Source organism: Zea mays, chromosome 1, assembly GCF_902167145.1.
Source record: "Zea mays cultivar B73 chromosome 1, Zm-B73-REFERENCE-NAM-5.0, whole genome shotgun sequence".
Lineage (NCBI taxonomy): Eukaryota > Viridiplantae > Streptophyta > Magnoliopsida > Poales > Poaceae > Zea > Zea mays.
In genome coordinates this window covers 9,692,584-9,719,377 of record NC_050096.1, presented here as the reverse complement: position 1 = coordinate 9,719,377, position 26,794 = coordinate 9,692,584, and the positions used below count along the sequence as shown (strand labels likewise).

Below are 26,794 nucleotides of genomic sequence, written 5' to 3'. Positions count from 1 at the left end.
GTGTAAGTGTGTTTTGCAGCGGAGACATGGTACCAACGCTTTGATGCACTTCCACGTCCTGGCATAAGGCAGGCAATTTGCAGGTGGACACAACAATGCAGATAAAGTATGTGAAATGTGCTCTGACGTGCTAAACTCGTACGCTGTTGATAGAAAATGTGATTCTTCTTAGTTTAGTGATCGATCGGTATTGCTATATTTGGCTTGCCAGTTGAAATGAGGAGTGAAGATGTTGTACATGCCACTGTATTTCTTTAGATGACATATCATCGTCTACTGCCCACGAAACTGCTACACGAATGGGAGCAGCCAATCGTCTCGTTTTCCCCTCCAAGGCCCAGCATTGCCACGAGCTAATCCCCCCTAACTATCTGATTTGTTGATTAAGAATACGCTCTCGCATCGCTTTTTTTGTAGAAAGCTCGACCAGCGATAAAAAGTGTTTGGCCCGAGCCAAAAAGAGGTTGATCCACTTCATTCGCCAAGCGAATGATCTTCGCTTCGCGGGAACAACAAAAACCACCATCTCGCTCTTTCCTTTCTTCGGTGCTACCTTTTTTTTTTCAAGGGATGGGGTTGGGGAAGAAGAAGAAGAAGAAGAAGAAGAAGAAGAAGAAGAAGAAGAAGAAGAAGAAGAAGAAGAAGAAGAAGAAGAAGAAGAAGAAGAAGAAGAAGAAGAAGAAGAAGAAGAAAAAACTAGGTTTGCATTTGCAGCAGGTGCCCTTGGCCGCGGCCCATCTCCTCCCTGAGCTTGTTGACCCTCCCGATGACCGCCTCGACCGTCACGTCGACGGCGTCCCTGAGCGTCTCCAGCTTGGACCTCGGGTCCGCGTACACCAGCCTGGGTATGAGCCCGATGACGGTCTCCGTCATCCGCTCCGCCACGTCCTGCGGGATCGCGCGGAGCGTCTCCTCGATGCTGACGTTGCCGGCGCGCACGTGCGCCTCCGGGATGAGCACCGAGTACGTGTCGTGCGCGTCGGGGAGGTGCCACCTGTACTGCGTGTGCGCCGAGTCCGGGTGGAAGAAGACCGGCACGCAGCCGGCCATGATGGCGTCGAACGCCGACCGGCGCGTCATGGTGTCGCCCGTGGGCTGCAGGCAGAAGCGCGTGCCCTGGAACACGCGCATGAAGGTGCTCGGGACGAGGCAGTTCCGCTGGTTCTTCCCGCACCGCACCAGCCTGCAGAAGCTGGACGAGGCGCACTGGCCGATGAGCTGGTGCCGGATGGAGTACGGGTCGCCGCGCGCGCCGCCGGCAAAGGAGAAGAGCCAGTCGCGCCTCGTGGCGCGCATCCGCCGCTGCCACTCGGCGACCTGCGCGTCGCTGGCCGGGTGGAAGTAGGTCGGGTACGGCACGGCGAAGTCGTAGCTCGTCCAGGGGAGCTTCTCGACGAAGAGCGCCGTCATGTTCTGCACCGCCGGCAGGCGGAGCAGCTTGTTCCCCCACTCGGAGTCGCTGTCCGTCTGCCGCTGGTGGTCGTACGCCGTCCTCCCGGACAGGAAGAAGTGGTCGCGGCCGCCCATGGCGCGCCACTCGGGCCGCCGCGTGAGCCAGTCCGCGAGGTCGAGCGCCAGCGCGTCCTTCTCCCGGGCCGTGGAGTTGACGCCCCACAGGTGCTGCACCACGTCGAAGCCGGCGTAGAAGGGCACGAAGACGGCGGCGGCGCGGGAGGAGTCGCCCGTCAGGCACTCGTACTGCCTCATCCGACTGTGGAAGATGACGTCCAGGCCGAAGTGGTCCGTGGCGTACCACCCCTCGTCGGCGAACACGCCGTCCGCGTTGTCCACCGGCCGGCCCAGCCCGCCGTTCTCGAGGTACACGCACATGTCCATCCACGGGTACCAGTGGCGGCAGTTGGCGAGGATGTCCGCGTTGAACCGCGGAGGGAGGTCGTGGATGTACACGTACCGCCCCTGGCAGTCGTCGTCCCGTGCCGTCCGGAGCGCGTCGCCCCTGGTGGCGGGCGGGGCCTTCACCTTCCTGAGCCGCTCCTCGTGATGGAGGAGCAGGAACCGCTGCCCGTCGCCGCCGCCGCCGCCACCGCCTGACGCGTCCTCGGCGAGGGGCCCGCGTGGCGCGCTGACGATCGGCGGGCCGCGGAACACCGCGAGATGGAAGTAGATGACGAAAAGCCACGACGTGGCGGCGAGGACCAGGAGGCCCGGTAGCCAGCGCTTACCGCTGTGGGCTCCGGTCCTCTCCATGCTGGCACTACCGCGCCGCCTCAGGCCTTGCTTGGAGCGCAGTGTAAGCATGAGGTTTATGTTCTAGGTTCGGAGAGAGACGGCCGGGCGGCGTTGAGCGTGTGGAACAGGAAGCTGCGCGAGCACGGGTGACGAGGCATCGGATCTCCGCCGACAGATCTAACGCAAGGTCGTGAATCGTGATGTGAATCTGATTGAGCACGGATCGCGATTTTCGGCCGAGGCAGCAGAGGAATTGACCGGAGGAGATGCGCCATGCGCGCTTCGACGTCGCACGCGCTGCTGGGCGCATCGGCCAGTCAGGCAGTGCCAGTGGTGACTGGACTGACTCGCGGGCCACAGTCAGCACCGCGACTCGCGAGCACTGCACATGGGTCGCGGTCCTTGAGGAGTTGACACGGGGTTAAAAAATTTGATTAGCGGATCGTATACCGAGAACAGTAATTGCGGGCATTAATCACCCCTGCTCAGTCCTGGCTTCCTGGGCCGCATCGCCGCGCGATGCGAGACACCTTCCTTTGCAATCTCGGGAGCGCGCGCTAGTCCAGGCATGAAACCAGTCCCCGCGCACAGTTTCTACTCAAATGCATGATTTCATTAGTATAATATAAGTAGTTTCTAAGAGCTAATTTGGAAACACCGCTTTTAAAGGGATTTCAATTATTCCAATAGAAAATAAATTAATTTCTCTTAGTGCTCGCTAGTTTGATAACTCTATTTTTTTAAGGATTTTCATTTTCCTAACGGTGCGTTTGGATACCTTCATTTTAGAGGATTTAAAATTCACTCAATCAAGTATGGAATTTGAGATTCCACCACTTTCCAAAGTTCAGATATAAGTCTATCTCAAATTCATATGATGTAGGGTGGGAAATGATTTTATACATTAGTAGAATTTGTTTCTACTGTATAACTTACATGACACTCTTCGTCTCATTCCTCTATAGTAAAAATGTAGCACATAAATATCTCCAACATCTTGCTAATAATAGTATACAAATATATTTTGCATAAAACCGAATTAGCTTAATTGATATATGTCTAAATTACTATTATTATAATGAAATTTAATTCCAATAATCCAAACGGGCCGTAAAGGAAAATGAACTAATTTCTCTTGAAAAAATAGAAATTTCTTAAAAAATAAGTTCCTAAACTAATTCTTAGAAAAATAGAAATCACTTAAAAAAATATGTTACCAAAGTAGCCCTAAGGGGAAAAATTGAACGCGTGCATGTTTTACCAAAAGCACGCCGCAAACAGTGCTAGCAACGACGAGGGACGCAGGAGCAGAACTGCACGGATCTAGGCGGAGAAGGAAAGAAGTAGAAACCACTGGTTTCATCCCCTTTTTTCTCTCTCTTTCTGTACAATAAATATACTGTGACATAAGCAATTTCTACATGGTAATTAACAGACTTAGAAACTACTGTAGGAATGTGAACTCATTGTATTGCATAGAGGTGGACTACAATATATAGAGACACAGGAAACCCTAACCCTAATGGGCCGGCAGCCCAACAGTGGTGCTGGCCCACACACACTCATAGTCTAACATCCCCCCGCAGTCGCAACGGGGGCACCACACACGATGAGACTGGAGTAGAGGCCGAAGGTAGGAGCCGACGGGTTGAAATCCCCCCACAGTCGCAGCGTCGTGATGGTGCGAATGTTGCGGCTGGAGTAGAGACCGGTGTGTGCTCCAAGAAGACGATAGCCCCTAGATGCCGAGGTAGCCAAAGTCGAGGTGGTCGCGGTCGAAAGACGCGCAGCAAAAGCCTGATCTTCGGGAGGGGTCGACGTTCGAGCGTCAACATTCGGCAGGGCGACACAGCAAAAGGGCACCGGCAGGCCGACCTTCCTGCTCCTTCGATCGACCAGACGTCAAAGAGCCCCGCCAGGGAGGCCGACAGCAGCGCACGCGGCTGCGCTGGTCAAGGTGTCCACGCCCGCGGCAGAAAAGAAGGGGAATGTCGGATCCGGCCGGGAAGGCCACGGCAGTGACGGATCCGGACGAGGAGACGCGATCCAGCCAAAGGGACGGCGGATCGAGCCGAGAAGGACGCAGCAACATGGATCCGGCCGGGAAGGCCGCGGCAGCGACGGATCCAACGAAGGCGAGGAAGGGGAGGGCAACGGGGCGGTTGCAGCCAGGCAGGGGCCTGCGCCGGACCTGGCAAGGGATGATGACGGCGCCGGCGTCGGGAGAAGCTCGAAAGGTTGGCGCTACTTGGTGACAGCGCGGTCAGTTAGGTGGCCAGCGCGAAGAGGAGGACGGCGCGCGCAGGGCGCACAGGAAGGCCAGGGGCACTGCGCATGGGGGCAGCGGCACGCAGGATGCGTAGGAAGGCTGGGGGGCGCTGCGCGTGGCGGCGGCGCGCAGGAAAGCAGGGGGCGCTGCGCGTGGGGTGCGCAGACGCCGAGGAGGGGCCATCGGGCATGCCCGGGAGTAGAGGGGAGGGGCTGTGGCGGGGAACAGCTCGGCCTGCCTCGACGGTGGAGGGCTGCGGCGCTGCTGGGCGGACGAGGGTTACAGGGAGGTTAGCCCGGCCGCCGCCGCCGCTGCTCCACTGGAGAGCGCGCAGGCAGGCGAGCCAGGCCGCCGCTGCACCACTGGAGGGCGTGCAGGCAGTGCGGGTGGAGGTCCTGTCGAGAACCGACGGCTGCGCCGCCAAGGAGAGAGAGGAGGCCGCCAGCCGCCGTGGAGGTCAGAGACCGCGCACTGTTGAGAGGTCGGCGGCCAGTGAGGGAGGGAGGAGAACACCCGGCGGATCTGGGCCGGCGGCTGACCCGGGTGCACGCCGAATGGGGCCGACAGGGACGGGCGCCGGTGTGGAGGAAGGCGGCCGTCGCGGAGGGGCAGAGGCCCAGCGCGGCTGGGGTCTGGGGCGGCGTTGCGCGAGCCCGAGGCGGATCTGGGCCGGCGGCTGCCCAGCGTGGCCCCGCACGGCGGCGCGGGCACGGTCCTCCACGGGCGCGGCCGGCCCCGGGCGTGGGGGCGCGTCTGCCCGGCGGCGGCGCGCGGGTTCGCGGCCCCTCGCGGCACGGCCTCAGCCGCCGGCGGGAGGGGAGAGGCGGGCGCTGCGCGCAGGGCGGCGGGCGGCGGCGCGCAGGAAGGCCGCGGAAGCCGAGCGCGAACGGTCGCCGGCAGAGGAGGCAGCGGGCGTGGGTGGGCAGTTGCCGCCCCGGGAGGGAGGAGCCTCCCGGGGGCGGCGGCGGCTCAGGTGGTGGCGGCTGCTGCTTGGTGGGAGAGAGCCGCCGGCGGCTGCTGGGTGGGAGAGAGGAGGAAAAAACTAAAACCTAGGCTGATACCATGTAGGAATGTGAACTCATTGTATTGCATAGAGGTGGACTACAATATATAGAGACACAGGAAACCCTAACCCTAATGGGCCGGCAGCCTAACAGTGGTACCGGCCCACACACACTCATAGTCTAACAACCACCATAGTCATTGGGACTGCCTGCCACGAAGGAATAGGAAAGCCCGCAGGCCGAAGGGGCAGGGGTCGAGGCAAGCAACGGGAGAACCGGAGAACGGAGTGCACGATACGGCGTCTTTTGACATCTTCGCGTGAAACTCCTCCTGTCAGGCACCCGCAACGGCCGCGATTAGAACAATTTCGATGGTATTAACCTTGTTGTTGGAGCTGCCCTGAACCCGTCGACAGCCGCAACCGCAAGCACCGTGCCGTGCAGCTGAAGCCTTTTGCTTCGCTTGCCCCTGAAGACCTGGTAGCGGAAGGACAGTCTACGAGGCTCTGTGACTCTGTTACCAAATGAGGCACCTTTTCACTGGAGTGGACTGATAGTGGTAGGTCAACGTGATTCCATGGGCCAATTGAGCTCAGTTCCTCAATTTGTTGACCAATGACAACTCAGCAGAGCACGGTAATCTCTACAGCATTTGACCAAATTGTACAGTCCCTCCAAAACCGTAGGCACCTAAATAAATCTTTTGTAGCGAATACTGTACGAATCACACCACGTTTGAGTTACAGGCGAAAGATGCGCCATTGCAAACTAATATCATTACAAAATTCCTTTCGTAATCTGACAAGTGACAGCCGACTATTCTGAACCTTCTTTTTTTTTTCTTTCTAGCCACGCCGCCGGAGCTACCGATCGGCCTGCGCCGGCCGGAACCTGGACTCCGTGGAGGCGAAAAGGTTCGGAGGGTCTTCGGTGACCGGCCCGCCGCTGTCGACGTACTCGCCGTTCCTGATCCGCGCCACCGTGTCGAGGACCCCCTCCACGGCGACGTCCACCGCGTCCTTGACGGTCTCCAGCTTGGACCTGGGGTCGGCGTACAGAACCCTCGGGATGAGCCTGACCACCTCCTCCCGCATCCGCTGCACCGCGGCCGGAGGGATCGCCCGGAGCACGGCCTCGATGCTCACGTTGCGCTCCCGCACGTCGGCGTCCGGGATGTACACCGAGTACCGGAGGTGGTCGTCCCTGGGGAGGTGCCACCGGTACTGCTTGTACGCCGACCCCGGGTGGAAGAACACCGGGATGCACCCGGCCACCATGGAGTCGAACGCCGACCGCCGCGTGCAGGTGTCGCCCGGCGGCTGCAGGCAGAAGGTGGTCTTCTTGAACAGCCGCATGATGTTGCCGGGGGTGTGGCACTGGGTGCTGCCGGTGGCGCGCGCGCACCCCAGCATGGTGCAGGCGCTGGACGCCGTGCACTGCGCGATCACGTGGTCGCGCACCCGGATGTTGATGGGCACGTCCGGCCGCGGCGCGCCCACGAACGCCATCAGCCACGTCCGCCGCTGCCCGCGCACCCGGTCCTGCCACCGGGCCACGTCGGCGTCCGACCTGGGGTGGAAGTAGGTCGGGTACGGGACGGGGTAGTCGCCGCCGTGCAGCATCGCCGACTCCAGCACCAGCACCGACATGTTCCGGCCGGCGGGCATGACGAGGAGGTCGTTGCCCCAGTCCGGGTCGACGTTGTTGCTCCTCCGGAAGTCCCACCCCGTCCGCCCGGCGACGAGGAAGTGATCGCGGCCGCCCATGCGCCGCCACTCGGGCCGCGCCATCAGCCACCTGGCCAGGTCCACCGACGCCGCGTCCCTGGCGGCGTTGTCGTAGCCCCAGTGGTAGCGGACGAAGTCGAACCCGGCGTAGAACGGGACGAACACGGCGGCGGCCGCGGCGGAGCGGTTCGTCAGGCACTCGTACTGCTTCATCCGGTTGTGGAAGATGGCGTCCAGCGCGAACTGGTGAGTGGCGTACCACCCGGCCTCGCTCCTGAGCACGCCGTCGGTGCGGTCGGCGAGCGGCCTGCCGAGGCCCGCGTTGCTGAGGGCCCCGCACATGTCGCCCCAGTGGTCCTCGGTCTTGCGGCAGTTGCGGATGATGTCGGCGTTGAAGCGTGGCGGCAGGTCGTGCATGTAGATGTACCGCCCCCGGCACGGATCGGCGCCGCCGTCATCTCCGTGGCTCACCTCCACCGTGCTGCCGCTGAGCACGGAGAAATGGAAGTAGAGGAAGAAGGTCCACGCTGTCACGGCCAGAACGGCGAGGAACCGCAGCGGCGGCAACGCGTTCGCCGCGGCCTTCTCCATCCCCTTCGCTTCGACAGCCCGGCGCGACGACCGAGCCCGACCGTGAGCTTTCTTTGACGATTTGATCAGCTGAGGGATCAAGGACGAGGAGGAAACTAGAAGCATAAGAACAAAGGGATATGCATAAAGGAATGACGAAGTTGAGGGGAGATTGGACGGTAGAAATGCATAGGTGACCTCACAAGTTGTATGATGGAGTTAGCCACGTTAAGGTGCATGGTAGAGTGTAGCTAGAACAGTGAAGAACATATATAGCCGTGGACAGAGAATCATTTAATTCGGGAGGAAGAAGAACGAAAGAAGGAAGCAAAAAGAGTCTGTGCTACTCTATACTACGGACATACGGAGGCACCCGAGTGGTGAACTACAGTGCCCCGCGGAGTACCTTTCATCCATCTATCTTAGCCATTGTTCGCAGCTCATCAACACGTGTAACAAGGATCTACTAGTCAAAATGACCCAGTTAAGCCTGAAAAGAAAACTGTGTGTGAGAGAGAGAACGGTTTACGTAAACAAAATGTCTCGTGCTGCGAGCTATTGGATCATTGTATATTCAGCTATACGCGCGCATCGAGCAACTCGCAAGGCACGAGACGCTGGGAGAGGAAGATCAGGTTAATCCGTCCAATGATTCAGAGGTGACCGCTGATTACCAAAGCCTAAACGCCCTTGCAACTTCGGAATACGTGACTATGTGAGTCGTACAGTTGGAAGCCAGCTAGCAGCGAGTAGGTAGCCCTCTGATTTTTCTTCTTCTTCTTACAATAAGGAAATAAGGGTCAGTTTGGGAATCACATTTTCCTAAGAAATTTTCACTTTTTCCAAGTGAAATTAGTTTATTTTTCCTTAAGAAAATAGAAATCCCATGCAAAAATGGTGTTTCCAAACTAGCCTTAAGTAAAGAATTGTCAGCACTTGTAAAATTTTTCAGAAAATATGAAAATTCCGGTCTTTGCGATCACACGTAACGTAACGACTTTTATACAATCGCTGATAAAAATAAAAGACAAAACACATGTACTGTCTAAGTCCCAAAATATAAGTCATTTTAGATCAAACATACATGAATTAATTAATCTATGAATTCAGTTCATATACATGTCTATATTCATTATCATTCATTCGAATATGGACGAAAAAAGAAAGCTACTAATAACTATATTTTGGACAGATGAATTATTAAACAGGACGACTATAATGAAAATGTGTTGCGACGATATAAAGGAACAAATATTAATTAGGATGTCTTTAGCAGATCGTGCATATAGTCGTGTAAAATAATGTTTTACACTGTAGATAGCACTGTTTACAGAATGGAGATTAAAATAGGAGGTAGAATATTGGGTAGGATAGGAGAGTTGTTGAAGATAGCTTTATACTTTACTGTATCTTACACCCCGTTTGGATATAGATATTGGAGCACAGAATTGGGAATTTGAATCAGCTTTCCTAAATTATGTTGTTTGGTTGCACGTGGAATTGAGATTTGAGATTAGAGGCTCAATTCCCTAGAATTGTACTATAACTAGATACCCCCTCTCCCAATACAAAGCCTCACTCCTCGGTATTGCGTGGAATTAGACCGCACAATTCCAAACTCCAATTCAGTGACATCCAAATAACAGAATTGGAATTACATCTCATTTCAATACCTTGCATGATTTGATATTTAACTCAATTCAATTTCATCCTCTCCAATATCGACATTCAAACGGAGCATTAGCCAAAAGACCTAGATGTATGAGTTGAAAAGGAGCCCATCATTTTTTTATAGCTCACTTGGTCCCCGTTCTACTTTAGCTAGGGCAGCGTTGTGCCCTAGTCCACTCATGTGCGCCATGTCGTGGAAGAACACAACCATGAATGAGACACCGACCAAGAACAGTGCATTGGCGAAGGACAGACCATGCGCGACGTGTGCGGCAGCTAGGTTGGTGGCGTGGGCGTGTGGCCTCTTGTAGCCCCAAGCGCGCCATGGATGGGGGCTGCATGGACGCGTGGCCACCAGATCCAGGCAGTGGCGGATCTAGGATTTTAGGTAAGGGTATGCCGTCCAAATATATTCATATGCAATGCCATACCGATAATTGAAATATAGGCATAAAAGAGTATCAAAGACTTACAATGCTATTTTTAACTATTTTATTTGAAATTTTTGAAGGGGCTTGAATGTCATGATTATATCATCTTTATCAACTTAGGATGTGTTTGGTTAGAGAGCGAAAAAGAGTGGAGCCGCTCCGCTCAAATATTCTAGTGTTTGGTTACGTGTCGATCGAGAGCAGAGTGGTTCTTGGAATCTCACGATGCCAAAATACGGCTGATTCCAGGATGAGCTCGCTCGGCAAAATTGACCGGACGCGAACACTCGCGTTCTCTCGCGCGACCGGGCTAGCCGCTAGCCTCCCTCTGCTCCATTCTCTCTCGCACGGTCCAGCCTCCCTGTGCTCCTCCATCCCGTCGCGCCGTGAGGAGCTTTGCCGTCGTCCGTCGTCAGGTGAATCTGCCGCACCTCTTCTCCTTCCTAGCCGTCCCTCTCTTCTCCCCACCGGCAGATCTGTTTGTACTTCTGTCGCCCCCTCTTTTTTCCACGATGCTGCAGATCTGCCTCCCAATTATTACTCCTCCACTTCCCCTGCTCCGGTCAGCGGCGCAGGTGGCAGCACGTTGCAGATGCTAGCTGCTGGCCGTGCTGGAACCTGATGCAATGCGCGATTTACAGCAATTTGCAAATAGGTCTAGCGATGCGCAGGCAAATAGATCTGGCGACGGTGGAGCTGGCGGGGTTTGGCGATGCCCAGGCCCAGGACGTCGGCGGTGGAGCTGGCGGGGTCAGCGGCGAGCGCGGAGATGTAGAGGTCGTACTGGTGGCGGGGCCGTAGAAGCTGGTGGCGGGGTCGTAGAGTGCTTGTCGTTCTGTTGTAGGACTTGGAATTCTTTTTAATCTGAATCTTATTTGATGCCGTAGAAATTCCTCCATGTGTTTCATCTTAATCTTATTTGGCGTTCTGTACTTAACATCTGCTAGATTCGTTGTCACCATTTCTTGCAAGCAACAACAAGACTTTGGAATTTTGTAGAAAGGAACAGAAAGGATCATCTGCTGCTAGATTCGTTGTCACAAGAATTGTTTAGATTGGAATTTACCATTAGTAGATGTTAAACTCTTTTTGTTTCTGCATCTCGATTCTCTACTCTCTTTCATATGTTTTCATCTTGGCATTTGCAGCAAGATTTTGAGGAGAGAAGAACAAGAATTTTGCAGCAAGACTTTGGCAGAAGGTATAATCTTGTTGCAATTATTTACTATGTGCCTTGTGTGATTTTGTGGTATATTAGAAACTAATAACTTTAACCTTGTTGTGTATAATATAGATGGATAAGAAGCAACAAATTTTAGTTTACACAGCTGCATCCCATATGTTGCTTTCAATGATGGCCATGGTTATTCAATCTAGAAAAAGAAAGCGTTGTGAATCTGTAGAAACAATTACATATGCTCCAATTGAGGGGAGAGATAGAATGAGAATTGAATATCTTAATAATAAGATATGGAAAAATGATGTAACTTGTGTTAGTATGCTTAGACTCAATAGAGCATCCTTCTTCCGATTTTGTAAATTATTTAGGGATCGTGGCCTTTTGCAAGACACCATACATTTATGTGTTGAGCAGCAGGTTGCGATGTTTTTAAATACTGTGGGCCACAATATTAGGAATAGGTTAGTTGGCACCAATTTTGATAGGTCCGGTGAAACTGTTAGTCGCTATTTCAACAAAGTACTTCACGCTATTGGAGAGCTACGAAAGGAGTTTATTAGGCCACCATCTACATCAACTCCAGCTAAAATTGCAGGGAACCCAAGATGGGATCCTTACTTTAAGGTGTGAGGCTACCATATCTTCCCTTCATTTTAAGGGTGGAATTCAGATTATAATTGCTTATATTTTTTGCATTCTAATTGAATAATAGGATTGTATTGGTGCAATAGATGGCACACATGTGCGAGCATCTGTTCCTAAACACATGGAGGCTTCCTTTCGTGGTAGAAAGAGTTATGCTACTCAAAATGTCATGGCAGCAGTAGATTTTAATCTTCGATTCACATTTGTCTTGGCCGGTTGGGAGGGGACAGCTCATGATGCACTAGTGTTACGTGATGCGTTAGAAAGAGACAATGGTCTTCGTGTGCCTGAAGGTAAATACAACTTGTGTAGCTCATTATTTTAGTCATGAAATATAATACCTAGTGTAGCTCACATACATATCCCTTGTATGCTAGGCAAGTTCTACTTAGTCGATGCCGGATATGGAGCCAAACCTGGATTTATGCCCCCTTTTCGTGGAGTACGATACCACTTGAACGAGTGGGGAAATAATCCCGTGCAAAATGAGAAAGAATTATTCAATCATAGACATTCATCTCTAAGAGTTTCAGTAGAGCGGGCATTTGGTTCATTGAAGAGAAGATTTAAAATTCTTGATGATGCTACACCATTCTTCCCCTTCTCTACACAAGTAGAAGCTGTGGTTGCTTGTTGTATTATTCACAATTGGGTTATACAAGATGGAGGTGACGACTTTATCATTCCTGAGAGTGAAGAATTACCTACCATTAATCATCAAACATCTTCACATGGACAAGCAATAGAACATGGCATTATGGTTAACTTCAGGCAGGAACTTGCCAATGCTATGTGGGAAGACTATCATGCAAACACTATTTGATTGTTATGTATTTTCCAATATCTCTATCATATGTATGGACATGTATCTTTTATTTGTAAGAACATCTATATGCTATTCGTGTGGACATATATTTTACTAAAATTTGAACATATATCTTGCTAAATTTTGGAAGTATTTTTTATTTGTATGGACATGTATCTTTTATTTATATGGACATCTAGGTCATGGACAAGGAGACAAGTGGTGCAAAAGCTGGTGGTGGACTATGTCAATGGACACCAACTCAATCCACATTTGTTCTCACCTTTCTTAGCAACATTGTTGCTGATGGCACTAAAACCTCCACTGGCTTCAAGAAAGTTCATCTCAATGCTTGTGCTAAGGCTCTCAACGACCATTTTAAGATCATAAGGACAGGCGATCAAGTTGCTAATCACTTGAAGACATGGAAGAAGAAGTACATTAGGATCAACTACCTTAAGAATTTGAGTGCTGCTCTTTGGGATGAAAATGAATTCATTGTTTCTCTTGATCACGAGCACTACAAAGAACATATGGCGGTATGATTCTTACTAGCCTTTTGTATTTGATATCACTGTTCTATGTCCTTTATTTATTAAGTGTTGCACTCATTGTCCTGCATATAGCTATGTTTTGATTTAAGAATATATGATGGTCATGGTTAAGGGAACTCTCATATTGATATGTTCTGATTTTTTAACCTAAAATCATCTATGCATCAGTGCAAGAACAGTGGTGGGTGTTAGAGGCTATGTTCTGATTTGGAACTTTATTATTTGTATATTAGCATTGCATATATGAATTTTATCTGCAACTTTATTATATGTATATGAATTTTATTATCTGTATATGAACTTTATTTCTGGACACTTCATATATCTGTTTATATTTAATAAGTTTTGCATTCACTATTAGGACCCAAAAAACAAGGCTGATGATGAATATTTGAACAAGCATCTTTCATACTATGGTTTTCTAGCTACAATCTTTGGCAATAGTGTTGCTACCGGTCAGTATGCAAAGAGCTCTAATGACCCACTTGGGAATGATGGGGTGAACAATGGTGCTGATGGCAATGCAGAAAGTGGGGGGATGAATCATGGGATTGATAAAAGTGTTGTCAATGATGATGCATCTTCATCAGCTAAACCAGCTAAGAGAGCTAAGACTATTGATGATAGCAGAAGAAAGACTGATTGCTTGGTTGAAGCATTTGATCGTGGTAGCGAAAGGCTAACAAAGGCAATTGAGAAAGCAAGCAATGCTTTGCCAGATGGTTTGTTTGAAGCGGTGGACAGTCTCCCAGGTTTTCAGCTTAACCACAAGTCTCGATACTATCAGTACTTGGTTAGGCATCCTAATGATGCTCATGCTTTCATTAATCTACCATTCGATTGGAAGTTATCGTGGTTTTCAAATTTCGTTGGTGAGAATTTTTAGATTGTGGGTCATGATTAGTGTCATGGTGTCTGATGAATTGAACTTGGTATGTCATGGTGATATGAACTCATGTATCGTAGTTGTTTGATGAACTATGGTTATGTGTTGTGATTTTGCTTGTGTACTTGAACATCGCTGGTGATGAACTATGGTTATGAGTTATGGTTGTTGGGTGAAGTATGGATATAAACTCATGTTTTGGTATTATATAAAATGTTTCAGAGCATATAACTCATGTTTTCAATGTTTTGGTACTATGGATATGAACACATATTGTTCCTGCGCATGTTATTGTTGGCGAGTGGAGTGATGTTGAACAAAAGCAGCTCCATTCAGCAGAAAGGCCAATCGGGCACTCGAGTGATGTTGCAACGGTTCTGCTCTGGTACATTCCACAACCAAACAAAAAACTGAATGGCTCCGCTCTAATACACTCCCCAACCAAACAAAAAATAGAGCAGCTCCATCCTGCTTACCAAACATAGAACAGAACAGCTCTATTCTCCAAATCTAGAATGGAGCCACTCCACTCCGGTGGCTCGCCAACCAAACGCATCCTTAAAAAAATATACCGCTCAATCAAAGTGGATCAATCAAAGTGACTAGGCAGTCTATCATCCATCTTATTTCTTAACTTTGATTTTACGATGTTAGCACTTAGCAAATAGCAATTAAAGTAAACATAGGGTTTTTAATAAAAAACAAAATAGCAAAGGTTAAACCTCATCTTAATTTTGCCCACAAATTCACGTAGATATGGCGATGTCGTAAGCCTCCGCTAGTCCGACTCTGCTGTTGGTGCGGCCAGTTTCATCGAGTGGTAGTTTGGGGCTCGGAACGGCTGAACGTAGTGCTCGTAAGCAACTATGGATGAGGACGATTGGTTGCCATGTATTGAAGATATGCTGCTAGGTCTGGTGGATGTGTGATGAAGATGAACCGTGGAATCCATGGTGACACAATGATGTCTAGAGGTGGTAACGTGCTCTAAATTTTTCACTATAAAATTTAATAATCAGATCAAATTAGATTAGACTCTTTCTATTTATTGAGTTTTTTTTGGTGTGTGTCAATATCACACAGCACCTCTCACTTCCATTATACTACTTCACTTTACAGATAGACCCTTACACTTGTTTATAATTACACCAACACTCCCCCTCAAGATGGGCTAAATATATTTAACATTCCCATCTTGTTACATGCCAACTCATTATCCTTAGGACCTAAACCTTTTGTGAGACTATCCGCTACTTGATTACGAGATTTGACATACTTCAACTTCAAAGCCCCACTATCAATCTTCTCTTTGATAAAGAACTTATCAATCTCCACATGCTTCATGCGATCAAACTGAACTGGATTATTTGCTATGTTGATTGCTGCCACATTGTCACAATGGAGCGACATCGTCTCATTCTTCAACACTTGAAGCTCCTTCAAGAGACCCTTCAACCATATCATTTCACACACTACTAGAGCCATTGCTCTATGTTCAGCCTCTGCAGTGGACCGAGATACCACAACTTGCTTCTTGCTTCTCCATGAAACCAGATTACCTCCCACAAATACACAATATCCAGAAGTGGATCTCCGATCATCCCTACTGCTTGCCCAGTCCGCATCACAATACCCCTCCAAATTCATATGTTGATTTGGTCTAAACCACAATCCCTTGCCAGGGGTTCCCTTTAGGTATCTCAGGATTTGATAAACTATCTTCATATGCCCAGTTCTAGGATCATGCATATACCTACTCACCACACTTACTGCATAAGCAATGTCCGGTCTTGTATGGCAAAGATATATCAAACGACCAACTACCCTCTGATATCTTTCCCGATCTATAGGGTCACCTGACTCAGCACATGTTTGGTGATTCCTATCGATGGGTGAGCCACATGGGCGACACCCAAGCATTCCTGTCTCTGACAAAAGGTCGAGGACATACTTTCTTTGGGAGAGAATAATTCCCTGAGATGATCTAGCTATCTCAATCCCAAGGAAGTATCGGAGAGGTCCAAGGTCCTTTACCTCAAAGGCTCTACTTAGCCTTTCCTTCAGTTTCTTGATCTCCTTCGCATCGTCTCCAGTGATCACTATATCATCAACATAAAGCGCTAGAATAGTGATACAAGAGTCCTGATGTTTGTAGAAGACTGTGTGATCTCCATTGCATTGATGATAGCCCATATCACACACAACTCGCCTGAATCTATCAAACCATGCACGTGGTGACTGCTTTAGGCCATAGAGCGACTTCTTAAGTCTGCACACTTTCCCAATAGTCTGTTTATTTGCAAATCCAGGTGGAATTTCCATATAGACCTCTTCCTTCAGATCACCATGGAGAAATGCATTCTTCACATCCAGCTGATGAAGAGGCCAACCAAAGTTGGCCGCGCATGAGATTAAGGTCCTCACCGTGCCCATTTTTGCCACAGGTGCAAAGGTCTCATCATAGTCGATCCCATATGTCTGACTATATCCCTTCGCCACCAGTCTTGCTTTGTACCTGTCAATCTTTCCTTCAGGAGTCTGCTTTACTGTGAAGACCCACTTGCACCCCACCGCCTTCTTTCCTTCTGGTAGGTGAACAAGTTCCCATGTCTTGTTCTTCTGAAGGGCAAGCAGCTCTTCCTTCATGGCATCCTTCCACTTTGGATCCTGTTTGGCACACCTCCAATCCTTCGGAATAGATATTGTTTGTAGAGATGCAATGAAAGTTCTATATGCAGGAGAGACACTAGAGTATGAGACATACTTAGCAATGTCATGTTCATAATAATAACGAGAAGGAGGTTTCCCAGCATTTACTCTAGGAACTCTTCTTTGTGCAAGAGGTAATTCTTCATGTTCAGGAATGGGAGAAATATGGATTGGAGAGTGAAAGGGAAATGTGCCTTTGGACCATTTCTAAGTATTTTGGTGATTGAGTGCAAACACAAGTGCTTAAATGTGAAAATGTGCCCATAGTTGAACAAAGTGCAAATCACAAGTAAAGGTATGTTTCTAAGCCTTAGTACATTGGTTTTGTGTACTAATATCTTGTCTAAGTGTTAGAAACAGGAAGAAGAAGAAAAGAAAGGAAGTGGAGAGTGGCTGTGTACAGCCAAAGGCTGTTTCGGGCTGGGGCACCGGACTGTCCGGTGTGCACCGGACAGTGTCCGGTGCGCCAGACCAGCGTGGAGCAAACCAGCCGCTCTCGGGTTTTTCTCCGGCGACTTCGGCTAAAATTCACCGGACTGTCCGGTGTGCACCGGACTGTCCGGTGAGCCAACGGTCGGCCGGGCCAACGGTCGGCCGCGCGACACGTGGCCGAGCCAACGGTCGGAAAGGTACACCGGACTGTCCGGTGAGCACCGGACATGTCCGGTGCGCCAACTGTGCGCAGATCTGCATCAGAAAGCAACGGTCGGATGAGCTTTGTATGGAAACAAATCGGGCACCGGACAGTGTCCGGTGTGCACCGGACTGTCCGGTGCGCCCGACGACAGAAGGCAAGGATAGCCTTCCAGATGTGCTCTCAACGGCTCCTAGCTGCCTTGGGGCTATAAAAGGGACCCCTAGGCGCATGGAGGACAACACCAAGCATTCCTTGAGCACTCTTGATCACTCACACATCAATCTTGCACACTTGTTCGACATTCTAGTGATTTGAGCTCCGTTCTAGTGTGCTAGTCTTCTGAGCTCAAGTCTGGGTCTTGTGTGTGCGTATTCGCTGTGATTTTTGTGTTGTGTGTGAGTTGCTAATCCCTCCCTTGCTCCGTGATTCTCTGTGAACATCTTTTGTAAGGGCGAGAGGCTCCAAGTTGTGGAGATTCCTCGCAAACGGGATTGAGAAAAGAAAAGCAAGAACACCGTGGTATTCAAGTTGATCATTGGATCACTTGAGAGGAGTTGAGTGCAACTCTCGTCCGTTGGGACGCCACAACGTGGAGTAGGCAAGTTTTGTACTTGGCCGAACCACGGGATAACCACCGTGTCATCTCTGTGATTGATTTCTTGTGGTTATTGTGTTTTGACTCCTCTCTAGCCACTTGGCCATAATTGTGCTAACACTTAACAAGTTTTTGTGGCTTAAGTTTTGAAGTTTTACAGGATCACCTATTCACCCCCCCCCTCTAGGTGCTCTCAATTGGTATCGGAGCCGTTCTCTTCAAGAAAGGGACTAATCGCCCGAAGAGATGGATCCTAAGGGGAAGGGAATCGTGATCAACGATAAAGAGAAGGAGTCCTTCGTCAACGAGCCCAAAGATGACAAGCCTAACGACTCTGGCTCGGGTCATAGACAGAAGGAAGGAAAGAAGAAGAAGACAAGGCGCATCAAGGAGATCATATACTACGACGATAGTGATGAGTCTACTTCTTCCCAAAAGGATGATGACAACGACTACAAAAAGACGGTCAATTCGAACTTTTCATTTGATTATTCTCGTATTCAACATAGTTCGAATTCGCATTTGCTTTCCATTCCTCTTGGCAAACCTCCACACTTCGATGGGGAGGACTACGGATTTTGGAGTCACAAAATGCGTAGTCACTTATTCTCTCTCCATCCAAGCATATGGGAGATTGTGGAAAATGGAATGAAATTTGATAGCTCGGATAGCCCTATGCTTATAAATGAACAAATTCATAGAAATGCACAAGCTACTACTGTCCTCTTAGCTTCTTTGTGCAGGGAAGAGTACAATAAGGTGAGCGGCTTGGACAATGCCAAGCAGATATGGGACACCCTCAAGATCTCTCACGAGGGGAACGACATCACCATGCTCACCAAGATGGAGTTGGTGGAGGGCGAGCTTGGACGATTCGCCATGATAAGGGGAGAGGAGCCAACTCAAACTTACAACCGGCTCAAGACCCTTATCAACAAAATAAGGAGCTACGGGAGCACGCGTTGGACGGATCACGACGTCGTCCGCCTAATGCTCAGGTCATTTACCGTTCTTGATCCTCATCTCGTGAACAATATTCGTGAGAATCCCAGGTACACGATGATGACGCCCGAGGAAGTACTTGGAAAATTCGTGAGCGGGCGGATGATGATCAAGGAGGCAAGATATGTCGACGACGCGTTGAACGGTCCACTCCACGAGCCTCAACCCATTGCTCTAAAGGCAACGAGGAGCAAGGAGTCGCTACCTAGCAAGGTGGCGCAAGTTGAGGCGGCCGGGCTCAATGATGAAGAGATGGCTCTCATCATCAAGAGATTCAAGACGGCGCTAAAAGGTCGAAAGGGACAGCCAAGCAAGGCCAAGACCAAGGGAAAGCGATCATGCTTCAAATGCGGTAAGCTTGGTCATTTTATTGCTAACTGTCCCGAAAATGATAATGACCAGGAGCAAGGGAAAAATGGGAAGAAAGAGAACAAGAAGGTCTACAAGAAGGCCAAAGGTGAAGCACACCTTGGAAAGGAGTGGGATTCGGATTGCTCTTCATCCGACTCCGACGACGAGGGGCTTGCTGCCACTGCCTTCAACAAATCGGCACTCTTCCCCAACGAGCATCACACTTGCCTCATGGCAAGGGAAAAGAAGGTAATCACTCGTAATGCTAATACTTATGATTCCTCTAGTGATGATGAATCTAGTGAGGATGAAATTGATTACTCTAGTTTATTCAAGGGATTGGATAGAACTAAGATAGCTAAGATTAATGAGTTGATTGATGCCTTAAATGAAAAGGATAGAATCTTAGAGAAACAAGAAGACCTTTTATATGAAGAACATGATAAATTTGTTAGTGCACAAAATTCACTTGCTCTAGAAGTTAAAAGAAATGGAATACTTTCTTGTGAACTTTCTACTTGTAATGAAATCATTTCTTCTTTAAAAGGTGAAATTAATGTCTTAAATGCTAAACTAGAAGTAGCAAGTAACTCTTGTAGTGAAAATATTGCAATTTGCACTAGGTGTAAGGATTTTGATATTAATGCTTGTAGTGAACACTTAGTTTCAATTTCAAAACTAAATGATGAAGTGGCTAGTCTTAATGCTCAACTTAAGACTAGCAAAAACGATTTTGAAAAACTAAAATTTGCTAGGGATGCCTACACGGTTGGTAGACACCCCTCAATTAAGGATGGACTTGGCTTCAAGAGGGAAGCCAAGAACTTAACAAGCCATAAGGCTCCCATTCCCGCCAAGGAGAAAGGGAAGGCCCCTATGGCTACTAGTGATAAAAGGAACCATGCCTTTTTGTATCATGATAGAAGACAAACTAGAAATGTAAATAGAAGTTATGATGTTTTTGATTCATATGTTTATGATTCTCATGCCATGGTTGCTCCTAGTTCTTCTTATGTGTATGATAGAAATGTTATTAGGAAAAGTGTTGTTCCTAAAAGAAATGTTGCAAATGCTCATAGAAAAGTAGTGAATGAATTCTCTACAATTTATTGTGCTTTGAATGCTTCCTTTGCAATTTGTAGAAAGGATAGAAAAATAATTGCTAGGAAGTTAGGGGCAAAATGCAAAGGTGATAAAACTTGCATTTGGGTCCCTAAGGAAATTGTGACTAACCTTGTAGGACCCAACAAGAGTTGGGTACCTAAGTCCCAAGCCTAAATTTGCCTTGCAGGTTTATGCATCCGGGGGTTCAAGCTGGATTATCGACAGCGGATGCACAAACCATATGACGGGGGAGAAGAAGATGTTCACCTCCTACGTCAAGAATAAGGATTCCCAAGATTCAATCATATTCGGTGATGGGAATCAAGGCAAGGTAAAAGGGTTAGGTAAAATTGCAATCTCTAATGAGCACTCAATTTCTAATGTGTTTTTAGTTGAGTCTTTGGGATATAATTTATTATCTGTAAGTCAATTATGCAATATGGGATATAATTGTCTTTTTACAAATGTAGATGTGTCTGTCTTTAGAAGAAGTGATGGTTCACTAGCTTTTAAGGGTGTATTAGACGGCAAACTTTATTTAGTTGATTTTGCAAAAGAAGAGGCCGGTCTAGATGCATGCTTAATAGCTAAGACTAGCATGGGCTGGCTGTGGCATCGCCGCTTAGCACATGTAGGGATGAAGAACCTTCACAAACTTCTAAAGGGAGAACATGTGATAGGTTTGACTAACGTGCATTTCGAAAAAGATAGACCTTGTGCAGCTTGTCAAGCAGGTAAACAAGTGGGAGGAGCGCATCACAGCAAGAATGTGATGACCACTTCAAGACCCCTGGAGTTGCTGCATATGGATCTCTTCGGACCCGTCGCCTATCTGAGCATAGGAGGGAGTAAGTATGGTCTAGTTATTGTTGATGACTTTTCCCGCTTCACTTGGGTGTTCTTTTTGCAGGATAAGTCTGAAACCCAAGGGACCCTCAAGCGCTTCCTCAGGAGAGCTCAAAATGAGTTTGAGCTCAAGGTGAAGAAGATAAGGAGCGACAACGGGTCTGAGTTCAAGAACCTTCAAGTGGAGGAGTTCCTTGAAGAGGAAGGGATCAAGCACGAGTTCTCCGCTCCCTACACACCACAGCAAAATGGTGTAGTAGAGAGGAAGAACAGGACGCTCATCGACATGGCGAGGACGATGCTAGGAGAGTTCAAGACCCCCGAGTACTTTTGGACGGAAGCCGTAAACACGGCTTGCCACGCCATCAACAGGGTCTACCTTCATCGCCTCCTCAAGAAGACGTCGTATGAGCTACTAACCGGTAACAAACCCAATGTATCCTACTTTCGTGTATTTGGGAGCAAGTGCTACATTCTAGTGAAGAAGGGTAGAAATTCTAAATTTGCTCCCAAAGCAGTAGAAGGGTTTTTATTAGGTTATGACTCAAATACAAAGGCGTATAGAGTCTTCAACAAATCATCGGGTTTGGTTGAAGTCTCTAGCGACGTTGTATTTGATGAGACTAATGGCTCTCCAAGAGAGCAAGTTGTTGATTGTGATGATGTAGATGAAGAAGATGTTCCGACGGCCGCTATACGAACCATGGCGATTGGAGAAGTACGGCCACAGGAACAAGATGAACGTGATCAACCTTCTTCCTCAACAACGGTGCTTCCCCCAACTCAAGACGATGAACAGGTTCATCAAAAGGAGGCGTGTGATCTAGGGGGAGCACAAGATGATCATGTGATGGAGGAAGAAGCGCAACCGGCACCTCCAACCCAAGTTCGAGCGATGATTCAAAGGGATCATCCCGTCGACCAAATTCTGGGTGACATTAGCAAGGGAGTAACTACTCGATCTCGATTAGCTAATTTTTGTGAGCATTACTCCTTTGTCTCTTCTATTGAGCCTTTCAGGGTAGAGGAGGCCTTGCTAGATCCGGACTGGGTGTTGGCCATGCAGGAGGAGCTTAACAACTTCAAGCGCAATGAAGTTTGGACACTGGTGCCTCGTCCAAAGCAAAACGTTGTGGGAACCAAGTGGGTGTTCCGCAACAAACAGGACGAGCACGGGGTGGTGACGAGGAACAAGGCTCGACTTGTGGCAAAAGGTTATGCCCAAGTCGCAGGTTTGGACTTTGAGGAGACTTTTGCTCCTGTGGCTAGGCTAGAGTCAATTCGTATCTTGCTAGCATATGCCGCTCACCATTCTTTCAGGTTGTATCAAATGGATGTGAAGAGCGCTTTCCTCAACGGACCAATCAAGGAGGAGGTGTACGTGGAGCAACCCCCTGGCTTCGAGGATGAACGGTACCCCGACCACGTGTGTAAGCTCTCTAAGGCGCTCTATGGACTTAAGCAAGCCCCAAGAGCATGGTATGAATGCCTTAGAGATTTCTTAGTTGCTAATGCTTTCAAGGTTGGGAAAGCCGATCCAACTCTTTTTACAAAGACATGTGACGGTGATTTGTTTGTGTGCCAAATTTATGTCGATGACATAATATTTGGTTCGACTAACCAAAAGTCTTGTGAAGAGTTTAGCAGGGTGATGACGCAGAAATTCGAGATGTCGATGATGGGCGAGTTGAACTACTTCCTTGGGTTCCAAGTGAAGCAACTCAAGGACGGCACCTTCATCTCCCAAACGAAGTACACGCAAGACTTGCTAAAGAGGTTTGGGATGAAGGACGCCAAGCCCGCAAAGACGCCGATGGGAACCGACGGACACACAGACCTCAACAAAGGAGGTAAGTCCGTTGATCAAAAAGCATACCGGTCCATGATAGGTTCTTTGCTTTATTTATGTGCTAGTAGACCGGATATTATGCTTAGCGTATGCATGTGTGCTAGATTTCAATCCGATCCTAAGGAGTGTCACTTAGTGGCGGTGAAGCGAATTCTTAGATATTTGGTTGCTACGCCTTGCTTCGGGCTCTGGTATCCAAAGGGGTCTACCTTTGACTTAGTTGGATACTCAGACTCCGACTATGCTGGATGTAAGGTCGATAGGAAGAGTACATCAGGGACGTGCCAATTCTTAGGAAGGTCCCTGGTGTCATGGAACTCTAAGAAACAAACCTCCGTTGCCCTATCCACCGCTGAGGCCGAGTACGTTGCCGCAGGTCAGTGTTGCGCGCAACTACTTTGGATGAGGCAAACCCTCCGGGACTTTGGCTACAATCTGAGCAAAGTCCCACTCCTATGTGATAATGAGAGTGCTATCCGCATGGCGGAAAATCCTGTTGAACACAGCCGCACAAAGCACATAGACATCCGGCATCACTTTTTGAGAGACCACCAGCAAAAGGGGGATATCGAAGTGTTTCATGTTAGCACCGAGAACCAGCTAGCCGATATCTTCACTAAGCCTCTAGATGAGAAGACCTTTTGCAGGTTGCGTAGTGAGCTAAATGTCTTAGATTCGCGGAACTTGGATTGAATTGTAGCATACATGTGTTTATGCATTTGATCAGGTTCATTCTGCATTTTGTTGCTTATTGTGGTGCTCAAGTTGTACAAACACTCCCTGGACCTCACAAGTCCGTTGCAAAGTGATGCACATGTTTAGGGGGAGATGTGTTACAACTTGACCCTTTGAGACTAACCATTTGCTTGTGTTTGATTGATTTAGTCTCGAAGGTGGATTGAAAGGGGAAAGGTGAACTTGGTCCATGCAAGACTTCCACTGCACTCCGATGAGAGGGTAACTTATTCCAAGTTCATCTCTATGATCTTATTGCCTTTGTACTCTTAATTGAAGATTTTGGTGAGGCAATGGGGTTAAAGGGCCACAATTGATCCCGTTTTGGTGCTTGATGCCAAAGGGGGAGAAAATAAAGGCCAAAGCAATAAATGGATCAGCTACCACTTGAGAGATTTTGAAAATAGTAGAATAGAGTTTTTGTTGTGTCAAAAGCTTTTATTATCTCTATTGTCAAAAGTTGGCTTCTTGTGGGGAGAAGTATTGATTATGGGAAATAGGGGGAGTTTTTGAAATCTTTGATCAATCTTGGAATGACTCTCTTTATGCTTCAACATGTGTGTTTGACTTAGAGATAGAGATTTGAGGTTGATTTACAAAAACAAACCAAGTGGTGGCAAAGGATGATCCATATATGCCAAAATTGAATAAAACTCAAATTTGTTTTTATTTGAAGTGATTTTGCACTTGTTCTAGTTGCTTTATGTTGTGTTGGCATAAATCACCAAAAAGGGAGAGATTGAAAGGGAAATGTGCCTTTGGACCATTTCTAAGTATTTTGGTGATTGAGTGCAAACACAAGTGCTTAAATGTGAAAATGTGCCCATAGTTGAACAAAGTGCAAATCACAAGTAAAGGTATGTTTCTAAGCCTTAGTACATTGGTTTTGTGTACTAATATCTTGTCTAAGTGTTAGAAACAGGAAGAAGAAGAAAAGAAAGGAAGTGGAGAGTGGCTGTGTACAGCCAAAGGCTGTTTCGGGCTGGGGCACCGGACTGTCCGGTGTGCACCGGACAGTGTCCGGTGCGCCAGACCAGCGTGGAGCAAACCAGCCGCTCTCGGGTTTTTCTCCGGCGACTTCGGCTAAAATTCACCGGACTGTCCGGTGTGCACCGGACTGTCCGGTGAGCCAACGGTCGGCCGGGCCAACGGTCGGCCGCGCGACACGTGGCCGAGCCAACGGTCGGAAAGGTACACCGGACTGTCCGGTGAGCACCGGACATGTCCGGTGCGCCAACTGTGCGCAGATCTGCATCAGAAAGCAACGGTCGGATGAGCTTTGTATGGAAACAAATCGGGCACCGGACAGTGTCCGGTGTGCACCGGACTGTCCGGTGCGCCCGACGACAGAAGGCAAGGATAGCCTTACAGATGTGCTCTCAACGGCTCCTAGCTGCCTTGGGGCTATAAAAGGGACCCCTAGGCGCATGGAGGACAACACCAAGCATTCCTTGAGCACTCTTGATCACTCACACATCAATCTTGCACACTTGTTCGACATTCTAGTGATTTGAGCTCCGTTCTAGTGTGCTAGTCTTCTGAGCTCAAGTCTGGGTCTTGTGTGTGCGTATTCGCTGTGATTTTTGTGTTGTGTGTGAGTTGCTAATCCCTCCCTTGCTCCGTGATTCTCTGTGAACATCTTTTGTAAGGGCGAGAGGCTCCAAGTTGTGGAGATTCCTCGCAAACGGGATTGAGAAAAGAAAAGCAAGAACACCGTGGTATTCAAGTTGATCATTGGATCACTTGAGAGGAGTTGAGTGCAACTCTCGTCCGTTGGGACGCCACAACGTGGAGTAGGCAAGTTTTGTACTTGGCCGAACCACGGGATAACCACCGTGTCATCTCTGTGATTGATTTCTTGTGGTTATTGTGTTTTGACTCCTCTCTAGCCACTTGGCCATAATTGTGCTAACACTTAACAAGTTTTTGTGGCTTAAGTTTTGAAGTTTTACAGGATCACCTATTCACCCCCCCCTCTAGGTGCTCTCAGAGAGACATTACCAGCTAGGTCTGGAGAGGAGTCTGAGGAGAGATATGGGACTGGAGCTTCAACACATCCAGGTTGTGGTTGCTCCCCCTGCTTCTTCGTCCGCTTTCGATAGTATACGATAGGTTGCTCCCCCTGTTTGTCATTCACCTTTGCCCCAATGGAACAATCATGTTGCTCCCCCTGTTTCTCATTCAACTTCCCTGCAGTAGGACATGGGATTGACCCAACAATCACTGCCTCATCATCCTCTGTCTCCTCCTGAATATTAATAGTTGGATCACCATGATCCCCACTACTTTCATCATCACTCAATATCTGCGTAGTTATCCCTTTCTCCACTTCTGGTGGAATCATACCTCCAACAATCACCCCTCCTGAAGCTCCACTAGCCCCATCACTACCTCGACCACTGTCATCCTCCCCCTCTCGACAGTCTCCTCCATCGACTGGAGAGAAGTCCTCCAGGATTTGATATGAATCAACTTTCTTTCTATAATATGGGTCTTCCTCACGAAATGTTACATCCATACTCACTAACAATCTCTTACCAATAGGGTCCCAACACTTGTATCCCTTCTGAGTAGATGAATAACCAACAAAAATGCACTTGACTGCTTGAGGATCCAACTTACTCACCATAGGTCGATGATCTTTTACAAAACAGACACAACCAAAGACCTTGGGTGGAACACGAAAGTCACACTTTCCCAATAGAAGTTCTGCAGGTGATTTCATATTAAGTATTCTTAAGGGCATCCGGTTGATGAGGTATGTGGCCGTCATTACTGCCTCACTCCACAAATACTTAGGCACATTCATCTGAAACATGAGAGATCTTGCTACTTCCAACAAATGACGATTTTTCCTCTCTGCTACACCATTCTGAGGTGGAGTTCCAGGACAAGTTGTTTGGTGAATGATTCCTTGATCTGACAGATATGATCTAAATTCATTATTCACATACTTTGTTCCATTGTCAGTTCTGATAACCCGAATTCTTGCATCAAACTGATTTGCAACCAATTTATGAAAGTCTTGAAAGCA

General features: G+C 48.5%; 3 protein-coding genes across 4 annotated transcripts; 1 reads left to right on the top strand and 2 right to left on the bottom strand.

Moving 5' to 3' along the window:
• Positions 1 to 433: 433 nt before the first annotated feature.
• LOC103631711 (xyloglucan galactosyltransferase KATAMARI1 homolog) lies at positions 434 to 2,711 on the bottom strand. The gene has a single exon (XM_008652783.4). It carries the CDS (start codon positions 2,257 to 2,259, stop codon positions 697 to 699), a length of 1,563 nt encoding a protein of 520 aa, XP_008651005.2. The 5' UTR covers positions 2,260 to 2,711; the 3' UTR covers positions 434 to 696.
• Positions 2,712 to 6,148: 3,437 nt separating this feature from the next.
• Positions 6,149 to 8,218, bottom strand: LOC103631710 (xyloglucan galactosyltransferase KATAMARI1 homolog). 2 transcript variants are annotated; one of them, XM_020547092.3, is made up of 2 exons: positions 7,959 to 8,218; positions 6,149 to 7,850 (listed from the first exon to the last, which is right to left on the bottom strand). In XM_020547092.3, the coding sequence occupies exon 2, from the start codon at positions 7,779 to 7,781 to the stop codon at positions 6,327 to 6,329; it is 1,455 nt and encodes a 484-aa protein (XP_020402681.1). In that variant the 5' UTR covers positions 7,782 to 7,850; positions 7,959 to 8,218; the 3' UTR covers positions 6,149 to 6,326. The 2 variants fall into 2 exon arrangements, with proteins under 2 accessions (XP_020402681.1, XP_008650996.1); XM_008652774.4 differs by having other exon boundaries at positions 7,964 to 8,218.
• A 1,912-nt stretch (positions 8,219 to 10,130) lies between these two features.
• On the top strand, positions 10,131 to 13,932 carry LOC103649430 (uncharacterized). The gene is made up of 7 exons (XM_020540746.1): positions 10,131 to 10,278; positions 11,011 to 11,063; positions 11,157 to 11,666; positions 11,755 to 11,980; positions 12,065 to 12,447; positions 12,705 to 13,031; positions 13,408 to 13,932. The coding sequence occupies exons 3-7, from the start codon at positions 11,157 to 11,159 to the stop codon at positions 13,930 to 13,932; spliced, it is 1,971 nt and encodes a 656-aa protein (XP_020396335.1). The 5' UTR covers positions 10,131 to 10,278; positions 11,011 to 11,063.
• Positions 13,933 to 26,794: the final 12,862 nt, after the last annotated feature.